This window comes from Gobius niger, assembly GCF_951799975.1.
Source record: "Gobius niger genome assembly, chromosome: 22".
NCBI classification, from domain to species: Eukaryota; Metazoa; Chordata; class Actinopteri; order Gobiiformes; family Gobiidae; genus Gobius; species Gobius niger.
In genome coordinates, this window is record NC_136873.1 from 13,498,267 (window position 1) to 13,513,391 (window position 15,125).

A 15,125-nucleotide genomic window follows, 5' to 3' on the forward strand; every position below is an offset into this window, starting at 1 on the left:
CCGGCAGGTACGAGGCCCGATGCATCAGCGGAGGAAAAGAGTCCGTGACAATGTCCACAAGGCGAGACGCTGCAGGCAAAAAGAAATTCAGGGATATCAATTTAAAGGGGGGGGTATTATGCAAAATTGACTTTTTCAAGCTTTACATCATGTTATTATGTCACTCCCTCATTAAAAACATGCCTGAAGTGTTGCCTTGGCACATTCACGTATTTTTGAGTAATCTGTAAAAACTCTGATGGCGGCCATTTTAGGGATAGGTTTGCCTGAGTCCTCCTAGGAACGCCCCCACCTCCTGGAGACGCCTCCGAGCTTTCGTCACCAGCCGAGCAACCAACCACTGCTCCTCGGAAAGGGTCAGAGGTTCTTAAAGAGACAGAGGCCGATTTCAAGACATTCACTACAGCCATTCAACTCTTTTTTTTCAACTCACTTTCTTTTTTTTTTTAAATCTTTTTTTTGTCACATTTTTGTCATTTTTTAGTCACTTTTTTTGTCATTTTTTGTAAATTTTTTGTCATTTTTTTGGTATTTTTTTTGGTCATTTTTCTGTCTTTTATTGTCAATTTTTTGTCTTTTTTGTCATTTTTGTGTGATTTTTTTAAATCTTTTTTTCGTCACTTTTTTGTCTTTTTTGTCATTTTTTCTGTCATTTTTTCCGTCATTTTTTGTTGTGTGGAGGGGGCGTGTCTAAAGGCTCAGAGGTTCTTAAAGAGACAGAGGCCTATTTCAAGCCATTCACTACAGCCATTTTGAGAGAGACATTTTATACAAGGCAGTTATTTTAATTTACTTCATTTACAGACCAACAGAAGGTTTGGTCATCATTGTAGTGTGATATAGACTGGTGCTATGTGATTGAAAAAAGCATAATAACCCCTCTTTAAAACCTGCGCTGTGGATTACTGATTTAAATATGAGAAATTGCCTTTAATTTCTGTCGCTAAATATAAATAACAGATTTTATTGTGTTGATATATAGTAGATTTCTTCAGAAGGGATTTTTTTTGAATAGGCTCGTAGTGGGGGCTGTAATTGCCTTGTATTTTGGGGTTAAAAATTAAATAAATCAGGCAAGAAAAACACATTAAACAAAATCTAAATATTAAGTTCAAGACTGTTGTGTTTCTACACCGCTGTCTCCCGGAAAGGAAATGACCATATTCGGTTTACTTCTCGCTCTCCTTACAAGCTACACGTGGACACCAAACATGTCAATATTTAAATAGAGTTTGTTCAATAACGTTAAGGGAGAAAACGAGTTTAAAATCTCAACATCGATCACCTTGAGATCGTGTTTTCAGCTGCAGCGTCTCGCCTAAAGTGTCACATCCTGCTTTCTTTTTGATGCTTTGATATTGTACGTTGTGTCTCAGAATTCCTCTGTGGGGGGGAGTCCTGATCACGATTGTGGACACGTTCTTCTTCCTCTTTTTGGACAAATATGGTAAAGTTAAGTTGAGTTGCTGAGCTGTGCAAATGCGATCAAAAGTAAAGTGTGTTTCCTCTCTGTGCAGGCCTGAGGAAGCTGGAAGCCTTGTTCGGAGTCTTGATCGCCATTATGGCCTTTACTTTCGGATACGAGGTAACGTGCGCGGATACGTTTTACACGGATAATACTGAGTGTCTGTGTGTAAGTGATAAAATGAGACATTTTGTCTTGTTTTAAGGAAAAAATTCTGCCAATGGGGTCAGCATTTTTTTCTTCTAGAATATTTTTCTCATCATAAAACAAGAAAGAAACACTAAATTTAAGCAAATAAATAACTAGAATTAAGCAAAATGTTCTCAGAAAATGGAATAATTTAAGGAAAACATTCTTATTTAGTGAAAAATTGTGGATATTTTACTTAAATGTTGCTTGATTTAAGTAAAATGTTCTAAATGACACACATTTTTTAGCAAAATGTTCTTAATAAATACTAATATTTAAGGAAAATATTGCCCGCGCCCGGGGACACGTCTCCATGATGTGGAGCCAGGCTGATGGTCAGAATCACCTGGCTGGAGGATTCACCTATTGTACATGTTTTAGTAGGGGAAGCCTACACAGACACAGGGAGAACCTGCTCCACACAGAAAGGCCCCGTCCTGGTGGGAATCGAACCCGGGACCTTCGAGCTGTGAAGCTGAGGCTCAAACCGCTAAAAATAAGAAAAAATGTTCTTTGTCTAAAGCTGAAGAAGATTCAAAAAGAAAAATTAACATGTTTTTTAGCAAATTTATCTGAACAAGAAATGGCTAGATTTTATTTCCTAAAATAAGATTTTTTTTTCTCATGAAAACTTTGCTCGGCAAAACATTATTACTTTTTAGGGAAAAAATAAGAACTTATTTCTTAAAGTAAGACATTTTTTACTTGCTTAGAATCCACTTTTTGCAGTGTACTGTGATGTCTGAGGGAAAACAAAGAGGGAAAAATACTCCTCTTTAACCCTTTACTCCAGGCTGGAACGAATGGTGACTCTGGCGGCCATCTTGTGACTGGCCCTTTTAGACAAGTGCAATGTGATCCAATGGAAACATCACTTATTTCCTTGACACTGTTCTGATCTGTTCTCGATTATTGTCACTGACCTTATGTCATATTTAGGAAGAAAGTAACATTTTTGCAGTTTTGCTTTATAGGAGGCAGAGGCTTTAGCTCCATTTGTTCATGGATTTTCCTCTGTAAAACTCTTTAAATCATTCACTTCTACTTATATCAACTACAACAGTTTGTTTCCTGCTTCAAAACAATGTTTTTGTATATCATAGTTATGTGATCATGTCACTACAATTTGAACAAGCCCATTTGATTCCTAGACACAGAAAACATGGCGTTAGACACTAAAATGACTTGTCTAGGATAAATAATAAAGGAGTAATGGGCATTTTAAGGATCTTTGCCACCCTCTTGGACGCCATCTTGAAAATTAGACCTTTCCAGTGGTCAGATTTTGGTAGACTTTTAGTATGTTAATAAGCACACCTGACTACAGAAAACCATTGAAAAACCTTTTGTAGCAATTTTTTGGGGGTTAGGTGTTTGTTTTTTTTCATAAATGCAGCCGCCTATAAGCTCTTCACAGAGGGGAGGGAGCTGCACAGGAGGAAGAGGAAGGAGGAGGTGGAGCTGACCAGTGCAGGACACCACGCTCTGAAACAGGGACAAACCCTGGAGGGGATGCATCGTGTCTTAGGATCAGAGGAGACTGAAGGCAGCCAGGTTTCCTCCGGGTGCTACGGTTGGATTTTTGTCAATTTTTGCTGGATTTTGGTCACTTTTTTTGCTGGATTTTTGTCACTTTTTTTGCTGGACTTTTGTCACTTTTAGCTGGATTTTTATCATTTTTTGCTGTATTTTTGTCACTTTTTGCTGGATTTTTGTCACTTTTTTTGCTGTATTTTTGTCCTTTTTTTTGCTGGATTTTTGTCACTTTTTTGCTGGATTTTTGTCACTTTTTTGCTGTATTTTTGTCACTTTTTTGCTGTATTTTTGTCACTTTTTTGCTGGATTTTTGTCACTTTTTTGCTGGATTTTTGTCACTTTTTTGCTGGATTTTTGTCACTTTTTTGCTGGATTTTTGTCACTTTTTTGCTGGATTTTTGTCTTTTTTTTTGCTGTATTTTTGTCACTTTTGTGCTGGATTTTTGTTACTTTTTGCTGGATTTTTGTCACTTTTGTGCTGGATTTTTGTCACTTTTTTGCTGGATTTTTGTCTTTTTTTTGCTGTATTTTTGTCACTTTTTGCTGGATTTTTGTCACTTTTTTGCTGTATTTTTGTCACTTTTTTGCTGGATTTTTGTCACTTTTTTGCTGTATTTTTGTCTTTTTTTTTGCTGTATTTTTGTCACTTTTTTGCAGTATTTTTGTCACTTTTTTGCTGGATTTTTGTCACTTTTTTGCTGGATTTTTGTCACTTTTTGCTGGATTTTTGTCACTTTTTTGCTGGATTTTTGTCACTTTTTTGCTGGATTTTTGTCACTTTTTTGCTGGATTTTTGTCACTTTTTTGCTGGATTTTTGTTACTTTTTGCTGGATTTTTGTTACTTTTTGCTGGATTTTTGTCACTTTTTTGCTGGATTTTTGTCACTTTTTTGCTGGATTTTTGTCACTTTTTTGCTGGATTTTTGTCACTTTTTTGCTGGATTTTTGTCACTTTTTTGCTGGATTTTTGTTACTTTTTGCTGGATTTTTGTCACTTTTTTGCTGGATTTTTGTCACTTTTTTGCTGGATTTTTGTCACTTTTTTGCTGGATTTTTGTCACTTTTTTGCTGGATTTTTGTCACTTTTTGCTGGATTTTTGTCACTTTTTGCTGGATTTTTGTCACTTTTGTGCTGGATTTTTGTCACTTTTTTCAGTTTTATTAAATACCTTTGGTCTAGTGGCTGGAGTGAACATTCCTGTTATTTCTTCATAAACTCAAAACTAAACATCACCCATCTCAACACCTTTAAGTTGTTAATCCTTGTTCCCTGCCCAGTACGTGACGGTGGGTCCGGACCAGGGCGCGCTCCTGAAGGGGATGTTCGTTCCGTACTGCGAAGGCTGCGGCTCCGCTCAGCTGCTCCAGGCCGTGGGCATCGTGGGCGCCGTCATCATGCCCCACAACATCTACCTCCACTCCGCCCTGGTCAAGGTAAACGGGGCTGTGTGGGTTCATTCACGGGAACTCTGAAGTCGTCTGAATACAAACTGACCTGTTTCTTTTCTCTTTGCGATGTGTTAGTCTCGAGACGTGGACCGCTCGAACCAGAGGGAAGTGAGAGAGGCCAATAAGTACTTCTTCATCGAGTCCGCCATCGCGCTCTTCATCTCCTTCCTCATCAACGTGTTCGTGGTCGCGGTTTTCGCCGAGGCGTTCTACGAGCAGACCAACGCGGAGGTGGTGAGTGCCGGGAGACGTTTCCATTGGTTTTAGCCGGGGCTGTGCAATTCATCGAAACAATACGTAGCAATTTCAACGGTTACGATACATTTGATAAACTAACACCGAGACAAAGCAGCACAACCTACAGTAGACAATAGTGTTGACTAGACGGACAACACAGCACTTTCAGCACAATGCATTCCAAAAAAATAGTAGTAGGTTTATTGACCTAAAACCAAATGCATTCTCTCCTCTTTGCCATTGTCGTCACTTTTTATTTCCCTTATGTGTTTTTGTCACTTTTTTATGGCACTTTTTATCATTTTTTTTCTGGATTTTAGTCTCTTTTTTTTTTTGCTGGATTATTGTCATTATTTTTGCTGGATTTTTGTCTTTTTTTTTCTGGATTATTGTCATTATTTTGCTGGATTATTGTCTTTTTTTTGCTGGATTATTGTCATTATTTTGCTGGATTATTGTCATTATTTTGCTGGATTATTGTCATTATTTTTGCTGGATTTTTGTCTTTTTTTTGCTGGATTATTGTCATTATTTTGCTGGATTATTGTCTTTTTTTGCTGGATTTTTGTAACTTTTTTGCTGGATTTTTGTCATTTTTTTTGCTGGATTTTTGTCTTTTTTTGTTTGATTTTTGTCATTTTTTTGCTGGATTTTTGTCATTTTTTTGCTGGATTTTTGAAATTTTTTGCTGGATTTTTGTCATTTTTTGTTGGATTTTTGTCTTTTTTTTTGCTGGATTTTTATCATTTTTTGCTGGATTTTTGTCACTTTTTGCTGGATTTTTGTCACTTTTTGCTGGATTTTTGTCTTTTTTTGATGGATTATTGTCATTTTTTTGATGGATTTTTGTCATTTTTCTTGCTGGATTTTTGTCACTTTTTTGCTGGATTTTTGTCTTTTTTTGATGGATTATTGTCATTTTTTTGATGGATTTTTGTCATTTTTCTTGCTGGATTTTTGTCTTTTTTTTGCTGGATTTTTGTCACTTTTTTGCTGGATTTTTGTATTTTTTTGCTGGATTTTTGTCACTTTTTTGCTGGATTTTTGTCATGTTTTTGCTGGATTTTTGTCACTTTTGTCTTTTTTTTTGCTGGATTTTTGTCACTTTTTTGCTGGATTTTTGTATTTTTTTGCTGGATTTTTGTCACTTTTTTGCTGGATTTTTGTCATGTTTTTGCTGGATTTTTGTCACTTTTGTCTTTTTTTTTGCTGGATTTTTGTCTTTTTTTTTGCTGGATTTTTGTCACTTTTTTGCTGGATTTTTGTCTTTTTTTGCTGGATTTTTGTATTTTTTTGCTGCTCTTTTGTCACCTTTTTGTTGAGTTTTTGTCATTTTTATCACTATTTTTGGTCACTTTTTAGCGCTTTTTTGTTGTGTTTACATCCTCATTTTCTTTTTTTCTTTTTTATCACTGTTGTGAAGCATCTTTTAGATTTGGAGAACTTGGAGAACAGGAGAAAACATGTTCAGGTGGGAGTTAAGAGGTAAATAAATATGCAGTTTTTACCCTTTTTTTGAACATTAGTATATGAAAAAACTGCATCACTGCTTCACTTTTTTCTAGGATTCACATTTGTTTTTTTCTATCATATCTTGTTCACCTTTTTCTTAAGTAAACACCTGGGCTGATTGACCGGCATTTTAAACAAAGAAAAGGAGTCAATTACCCACAAGTGAATCTTACTCATAATTATGAAAACTTTGATTAAAGGTGATATATTTGTGAGACAGTGTTCGGCCCTCTGCTGTCCTGACTGTTATGTCGACCTGTATTGGCCTGTGTTGACTGTGAGCAGTGTGGCACGACAGCCTCATAAGAGATGGGAATCAAGAACTACAACTCCTACTACTTTACAAGTACAACCTGTTCTACTTGAGAATCGGGATGTACGGTGCAGAACGTCTCATTCATTAACGGCGTGAGTGTAAAACCGCCAGAGGCAAAAGTCAAGAGCGCGGCGATAAAATAATACTTTTTATGCCTTTAAGAGTCAATGTACCACTGGTCTACTTGGCGAACACGGTAATAGTGTTTCTTTTTGTTGCTGTACAATATAAAATGTCAATTTGTGACCAAAATATGCTGATGTCTAGAGTTTACAACAGAGCTCTTGTGTGTCCCCCACGGTGTTCCAGACGTTTACTGTGCCAATAAATGCTTATGGACATCAGTATGAGGCGTGCGGTCCCTTTTTGAGATGACCAGGGGGGGGGGCTACAACCACCACCACCAACCACTCACTCACTATGTTCACCCAGGCTTCCAGTTGTTCCCAAACGGTCTCCCATCCAAGAACTGACCAGGCCCTTCCTGCTGAGAAGAACAAAGCAATATGGCCTGAATTAAGTCAAAAGAGAAACTAGTCTCTCCTGCTCGACTGAAATAAACATTTCAACTTTCAGTCTTAAAGGGGCTAGATGCAAGTTGGCCATTTTATACTCACTACTGCCACCTCAGGTCATACATGTAACTGCAGCTTCTATATTAAGCTTGTGCATGACGGCACTTCAGACCCACAGTGACACCTTGGCTGGAACATGTTGGGGGATGAAAATGCTAAGTTTTAACATTTTTAAACTCTGTGTAGTCCCTTTAACCTCTTAACTCCCGCCCGAACCGAGAGCATTTTCTCCAGTTCAGCTTCACCCAAATGTAACACCTCATTTGAAAGCTAAGACCTACAAAACTCATCTAAATGGATCTTTTTCCTCACGTCATCAGACTTTTTTTCCATCTTTTTTGGGGGTATTCAACTCATTTTTGTAAATTTTTGTCATTTTTTCGTCACTTTTTTGTCACATTTTTGTCAAATTTTTTGTAAATTTTTTGTCATTTTTTTGTCATTTTTTTGTCAATTTTTTGTCAATTTTTTGTCATTTTTTTGTCATTTTTTAGTCCATTTTTTGTCATTTTTTGTCATTTTTTTGTCATTTTTTTGTCATTTTTTTGTCAATTTTTTGTAATTTTTTTGTCATTTTTTGGTCACATTTTTTGTCATTTTTTGTCACTTTTTGTCATTTTTTTGTAATTTTTTTTGTCAATTTTTGTAATTTTTTTGTCATTTTTTGGTCACATTTTTTGTCATTTTTTGTCACTTTTTTGTCACTTTATTGTCATTTTTTTGTCATTTTTTTTGCATTTTTTTTTGCATTTTTTTGGTCATTTTTTGTCAATTTTTTGTCATTTTTTGGTCACATTTTTTGTCATTTTTTGTCACTTTTTGTCATTTTTTTGTCATTTTTTTGGTCAATTTTTGTAATTTTTTTGTCATTTTTTGGTCACATTTTTTGTCATTTTTTGTCACTTTTTTGTCACTTTATTGTCATTTTTTGTCATTTTTTTTGCATTTTTTTTTTGCATTTTTTTCGTCACTTTTTTGTCACATTTTTAGTCATTTTTTGTCAATTTTTTGTCTCATTTTTGTCACTTTTTTTGTCATTTTTTTTGTCATTTTTTTTTCATTTTTTTTGTCAATTTTTTTGTCATTTTTTTGTCATTTTTTTGTCAATTTTTGTCATTTTTTTGTCATTTTTTGGTCACATTTTTTGTCATTTTTTGTCACTTTTTGTCATTTTTTTGTCATTTTTTTGGTCAATTTTTGTAATTTTTTTGTCATTTTTTGGTCACATTTTTTGTCATTTTTTTGTCATTTTTTTTGCATTTTTTTTTGCATTTTTTTCGTCACTTTTTTGTCACATTTTTTGTCATTTTTGTCAATTTTTTGTCTCATTTTTGTCACTTTTTTTGTCATTTTTTGTCAATTTTTTGTCTCATTTTTGTCACTTTTTTTGTCATTTTTTTTGTCATTTTTTTTGTCAATTTTTTTGTCATTTTTTTGTCATTTTTTTGTCATTTTTTTGTCCATTTTTTGTCATTTTTTGTCATTTTTTTGTCATTTTTTTGTCATTTTTTTGTCAATTTTTGTAATTTTTTTGTAATTTTTTTGTAATTTTTTGGTCACTTTTTTGTCACTTTTTTCGTCACTTTTTTGTCACTTTATTGTCATTTTTTTGTCATTTTTTTGTCATTTTTTTTGCATTTTTTTTGTCATTTTTTGTCAATTTTTTGTCACTTTTTTCGTCACTTTTTTGTCACATTTTTTGTCTCATTTTTGTCACTTTTTTGTCATTTTTTGTCAATTTTTTGTCACATTTTTGTCATATTTTTGTCAAGTTTTCTCACTTTTTTGTCACATCTTCATCATTGTTTTTGTCTCAGTTCTGTCGCCATTTTCACACCTTTTTTCCAGAAGCTTTTGGACTGGGGTAAAGCCAAACCGGAGAAAATGTGCTCGGTTCAGGTGGGAATTAAGGGGTTAAACAAAACACGCATTTGTCTTATTTCAGCACAGCATCTGCAACAAATCCGGCAGCCCCCACTTGGACCTCTTCCCTTTGAACAACGACACCCTGGAGGTGGACATCTACAAAGGGGTAACTTTCACTGTCACTGGAAGCATATTTTTTACAGAGTCGGCCGCCTGATGGGACGCTGATGCTTTTCCCTCTCGTCTCAGGGCGTGGTCCTGGGGTGCTTCTTTGGCCCCGCCGCGCTCTACATCTGGGCCGTGGGGATCCTCGCCGCGGGACAGAGCTCCACCATGACGGGGACGTACTCCGGACAGTTCGTAATGGAGGTCAGTGAGGGAGGAGGTGATGTGTTCCCTTGGACTTTGACCCGATGTGGGGCAAGAATGATGACATATTTTTGAAAGAAAGTAATGAGGCCGACAAAAGGAGATGACGGTAAGGCAGGTTTGTACACAAGGCCATAATAAAACAATCACCATAAAAGTGAAGCGAGAACTGATAAAGTACTTTCAGTGTCATACGCACGGGTAAAAAAAATATCAGTTTTCAGCCTGGATTTGAACATTGTCAGAGTTGAGGCCTGTCTCACATGAAGACAGTTCCAGATAACAGGATGTGGTGTCACCCCCGTCCACACTATATACCAGGGGTCGGCAACGTCAGGCCCCGGGGCCAAATCCGGCCCTCCAGCACTGAACCTCTGGCCCTCAATATGATTTTGAGAAATATTATGATGCAAATAAGGGATCAAATACCTGTTAAAGTACTCTAAAATATGAGAAATAGTGTCAGGATTTTTTTGCAGAACATCCTACTGTGATTCTCAACTGGTGGGTCGGGACACAAAAGTGGGTCGGGAGCCAATAGGGAACTTTTTATCAATATTCTCCATTGGAAACTACACGGAAACACACTGGAGTCTGTTCAACTTAATATTATTGGGTTGCTTTGATCATAATTTCAGTCTTAACCTCTTACCACCCGCCAAAACCAAATGCATTTTCTCCTCTTTGCCATTGTCGTCACTTTTTATTTCCCTTATGTGTTTTTGTCACTTTTTATGGCACTTTTGTCACATTTTTTGCTGGATTTTTGTCTTATTTTGCTGGATTTTTGTCAGTTTTTTTGCTGGATTTTTGTCAGTTTTTTTGCTGGATTTTTGTCAGTTTTTTTGCTGGATTTTTGTCAGTTTTTTTCTGGACATTTGTCAGTTTTTTCTGGATTTTTGTCACTTTTTGTTGGATTTGTGTCCCTTTTTTTGCCTGGATTTTTTAGAATTTTGCCGGATTTTTGCCATTTTTTTGCTGGATTTTTGTTATATTTTTTTTGCTGGATTTTTGTCTTTTTTTGTTGGATTTTTGTCACTTTTTTTGCTGGATTTTCTTCACTTTTTGTTGGATTTTTGTCACTTTTTGTTGGATTTTTGTCATTTTTTTGCTGGATTTTTGTCATTTTTTTGCAGGATTTTTGTCCATTTTTTTGCTGGATTTTCTTCACTTTATTGCTGGATTTTTGTCACTTTTTTGCTTTTTGTCAATTTACATCCTCATTTTCTTCTTGTTTTTTGTCGCTATTTTGAAGAAGCTTTTAGATTTGGAGAATTTGGAGAACAGGAGAAAACATGTTCAGGTGGGAGTTAAGAGGTTAAAAGCCAATCTACGGCATGTTCAATAATAACGTATACGTACGTATTGTAACAATATTTTATACAATATATGACAAATGACAGTTTTTTTGGGGTCACAGCTTGTCATTAAGGTAAGACCACTTTACAACCACTGATGTAAAACATTGGCATTTGCAGAAAATGGTTCTTTACCTTAGGCTACAATGGTGAGGTTCGGCCCTTGGTGTTTTGGCGATGATGAACACAAACCTACCCCTGCTATATCCGTATCAAAACAAAGACAATATTTTGATATTTTGTCCCAGCCCTTTAACAGTTTCATCTCTGTTTCTGCTGCGTCTCAGGGTTTCCTGAATCTGCGCTGGTCCCGTTTCGCTCGGGTTTTGCTGACCCGCTCTCTGGCCATCACTCCCACTCTCCTTGTGGCCATATTTCAGGACGTGCAGCACCTGACGGGGATGAACGACCTCCTCAACGTGCTCATGAGCCTGCAGGTAACAGCTCCACGGAGAACAGTACAATTCCACCGTTCTTCCACACTGAGATATGTTCTTACCTGAGCTTAGACGAGTTGATCCGTACCTGTCTGGTCTTTGTGCCCGTGGAAGAGCGCGGTCGCTTCTAACTTCACCCCCGTTTGGAGCCATAGGAATATACTGGGAGAGGCCAAATGCTAACAACATCTTTTTGTGTGACTGAATCAGAATCAGAATAGTTTGTATTGCCATTGTTTCACAGGTTCACAAACTAGGATTTTTTGTCGGTGAGATGTGCAACATTAAAGGAATATTTCAGGATTTTTGACATCGGGCCTCATTTCCTAGTTATCCAGAGTGTTGCTGATTAATGGAGGTTTTTTTGTTTGTAATTCATGCAGTTCTTATATTTTAAGAGTTATGTGGCACTAGGCTAGTGCAAGGCTAGCGCATGTCTATGGTATCAGCTAGCCTGCAATAAAAACAGTCATAACACCAGACTAACCATATAAATGTCTGTGTCCATAGAATAATTTTAACCATTTTACATTTAAAATAACTTATATTTGAGCAGCATCAGCCTCGTGGTTGTATAAGCTACACAGCGGCGGAGTGATCTGCTAGAAAATAGTCCCTCAAAATGTGGTAATTCATGTGATGCAGGTCAGTTATTTTCCAAAAAATATTCAGTGGACACAGACATTTATATGGTTAGTCTGGTGTTATAAGTGATTTGCCTCAGGTGCTCTGTGGAGCGGGTCAGGCTGTTTTTAATGCAGGCTAGCTGATACCATAGACATGCGCTAGCCTTGCACTAGCCTAGCGCCACAAAACTCTTCAAATATAAGAGCTGCATGAACTACAAAAAAAAATATCTCCAGAAATCAGCAACACTCTGGATAACTAGGAAATGAGACCCTATGTCAAAAATCCTGAAATATCCCTTTAAACATAAAAACATATGACACAGATTAGATTAGATTAAAAATAAGCTGTAAAACTTTAAACTATAAGGCTTTAGGGGCATGCATAAAGAATATTAAATAGAGGTAAAATATGGTAAGACAACAATTGACATAGAACAACAACGGGATTGGAATTACTTATGGGGGAAGACGTGATAAAGTGATATAAAGTGATATAGCGATAAATGATAGCAGTGGATCTAAGTTTCCTCAGCTGCCGCAGGAAGAACCTCCTCTGCTGGGCGTTCTTGATGAGGGAGATGATGGCTGAATTCTTGAATCAACCTCCTGTGTGTGATTTTTGTCCCTCCTCAGCTGCCGTTCGCCCTGATCCCGATCCTCACCTTCACCAGTTTACCCTCGCTCATGCACGACTTCGCCAACGGGCTGTGAGTTACACGTTTGATCAGACTCTTACCACACATTTGTAATCGCCTTGAGAACGTCACATGACTTTGTGATTCGCTGAAAGGCAACGTAACCTTTTAAGCGCAGTACGATCGAAATTTGATAGGACTTTTGATCCACACAGAGGCTCCGCCCACTTAGCTTTTTTTTAAATTATTATTAAAGGTGCATTATGTAGCTTTTTAGGTGGAAAAAAAGGTTGATATTTGTGTGTATTTGACCTTGTAGTGACCCAGTAGTGACCCACCACTGTGACGGAAAGTAAAGGCGCCATGCTGACCACTCATACAGCTGCCTAAAAAGTTGCATAATGCACCTTTAAACAAAAAAAAAACTAAATATTTTCTTTGTACAATTAAAAGAAGGACAAATTAAACTAAACATGCTCAAGTTTCTAAATTACCGTAAATGCTCTAATATAAGCCGGGGCCTTTATTTACTCAAGGGCATCTAGGACCAGGCCTTTATTGGAACCAGGCCACAGTTAGAGACAGGCCTTTATTTCTATTTGAGCAAAACGGACGACCAGGAAAATGAAGAAAAACGAGATTTGTGTCCATTTGCACCTAAAATATTAGGTTCATTTATTAATTAACATTTCAAACCCTCTCCCAGCGGCTGTAACATTGACGCCTTTTATTTTGTCGGGACAACAGGAAGTGTTTCGTTGCTGTTAGCGGAGCTTTGACATCAATGTGACTGCAGGTTTCTGTTTCGTTTTTACCGCGGACCGGATTATTTGTTGTTATCTTGTGTAAAAGGCGAGTTTAGACGGAGCGTTTGTGTTTGTGATCGATCATGAGACTGACCCGAGAGAAGACGAGACGCTCGCGCTGATGGGAGGAGTTATTTTGAGGCGTGAGACTGACCTGCACACGGAGCAGCTGGACGTGCTTTGAAGACGCGATGGAGACTTTATTAAAACCCTGGAGGGTCACACAACATTTGTTGCCCTGTTTCCAAATATCGTCACAAGAGGTTTGAAAAGTGGCTAAATCTGTGTAATGGAATACAGGCCAGTATTAGAGAATTTACGGTAATCCTCTATTAGAGACATCCCTGGCTCACCTGCCCCCTGCTGGCCAGCCCTCACACCTGCCCAAGCAAACCAAGCGCATCCTCATGACATCAGCGTCATAAAAAGTTGCATAATGCATCTTTAAGAATCAATCGTGAATGATCGGGATTTCAATTATTACTAAAACATAATCGTGATTATTATTTGTTCTATAATCGAGCAGCCCTGCTTTATGTTATGTCAAATTTCAGACCCTCAATTATTCGCAATCTGTTAAATTTGTTGAACATTTAACCTCTTAACTCCCGCCTGAACCGAGAGGATCTTTTTCCTGACGTAATCAGATTTTTTTTCCCATCATTTTTTTGTTGGGTATTCAACTCATTTTTGTAACTTTTTTTTAAATCACATTTTGTCACATTTTTGTCATTTTTTTGTCACATTTTTGGCATTTTTTCGTCATTTTTTTTATCACATTTTTATCACATTTTTGTCATTTTTCGTCCATTTTTTTATCACATTTTTGTCATTTTTTTGTCACATTTTTCGTCAATTTTTTATCACATTTTTATCACATTTTTCGTCATTTTTCGTCCATTTTTTTATCACATTTTTGTCACATTTTTGTCATTTTTTTGTCACATTTTTGTCACATTTTTGTCATTTTTTTGTCACATTTTTGTCATTTTTTCGTCATTTTTTCGTCATTTTTTTTATCACATTTTTGTGACATTTTTGTCATTTTTTCGTCAATTTTTTATCACATTTTTGTCACATTTTTTGTCATTTTTTTGTCACTTTTTCATCAATTTTCCGTCACTTTTTTGTCACATTTCCATATTTGTTTTCGTCTCAGTTCTGTTGCTATTTTCACAGCTATTTTTCCAGAACCTTTTGGACCGGGGTAAAGCCAAACTGGAGAAAATGTGCTCGGTTCAGGCGGGAGTTAAGGGGCTAAACTTGCAGATTATCACTTTAAAGCTACTTCAACAATCAGCTCATTTGTGGTATTTCTGTGTCTTGTCTTAAACTGTCTGTTTTCCTCCACAGGTTATTGTTGATTGAAGCTGAAGTTGTTAATGTCTCTGGGCAGGTTCTGTAAGGTCGGGGGCGGCCTGGTGGTGCTCGGCGTTTGCTGCATTAACATGTACTTCGTGGTGGTTTACGTGTCTCACCTGGACGCCGTGTGGCTGTACGTCCTGGCCGCGTTCCTGTCGCTGCTCTACCTCGCCTTCGTGGGATACCTGGTGAGCGGGAAACTCGACCTACCTCCTAACCCTCACCTGAACCGACCACATTGTCTCTAGTTTGGCTTTACCCAAATCGAAAAGCTTCTTGAAAAAAATGTGGCGATAACGCAACAAAAAAGGGATGAAAACGTGACAAAAAAGCAACAAAAGAGCGACAAAAATATTCTAAAAAAAAAAAACTATGAAAAATGTG

General features: G+C 36.9%; 1 protein-coding gene across 1 annotated transcript in view; it reads left to right on the forward strand.

Moving 5' to 3' along the window:
• LOC306981511 (natural resistance-associated macrophage protein 2-like) overlaps positions 1-15,125 on the forward strand; it is a gene marked incomplete at its 3' end in the record, with an annotated part of 33,013 nt that overhangs the window by 15,697 nt on the left and 2,191 nt on the right. Inside the window, exons 6-15 of the mRNA XM_079581119.1 lie at positions 1-7; positions 1,377-1,447; positions 1,518-1,585; positions 4,469-4,624; positions 4,715-4,873; positions 9,225-9,311; positions 9,395-9,514; positions 11,160-11,309; positions 12,572-12,645; positions 14,776-14,929. The exon at positions 1-7 is cut by the window's left edge and continues 100 nt beyond it. Of these exons, the coding sequence (XP_079437245.1) occupies positions 1-7; positions 1,377-1,447; positions 1,518-1,585; positions 4,469-4,624; positions 4,715-4,873; positions 9,225-9,311; positions 9,395-9,514; positions 11,160-11,309; positions 12,572-12,645; positions 14,776-14,929 (1,046 nt within the window). The remainder of the gene's footprint in view (positions 8-1,376; positions 1,448-1,517; positions 1,586-4,468; positions 4,625-4,714; positions 4,874-9,224; positions 9,312-9,394; positions 9,515-11,159; positions 11,310-12,571; positions 12,646-14,775; positions 14,930-15,125) is intronic.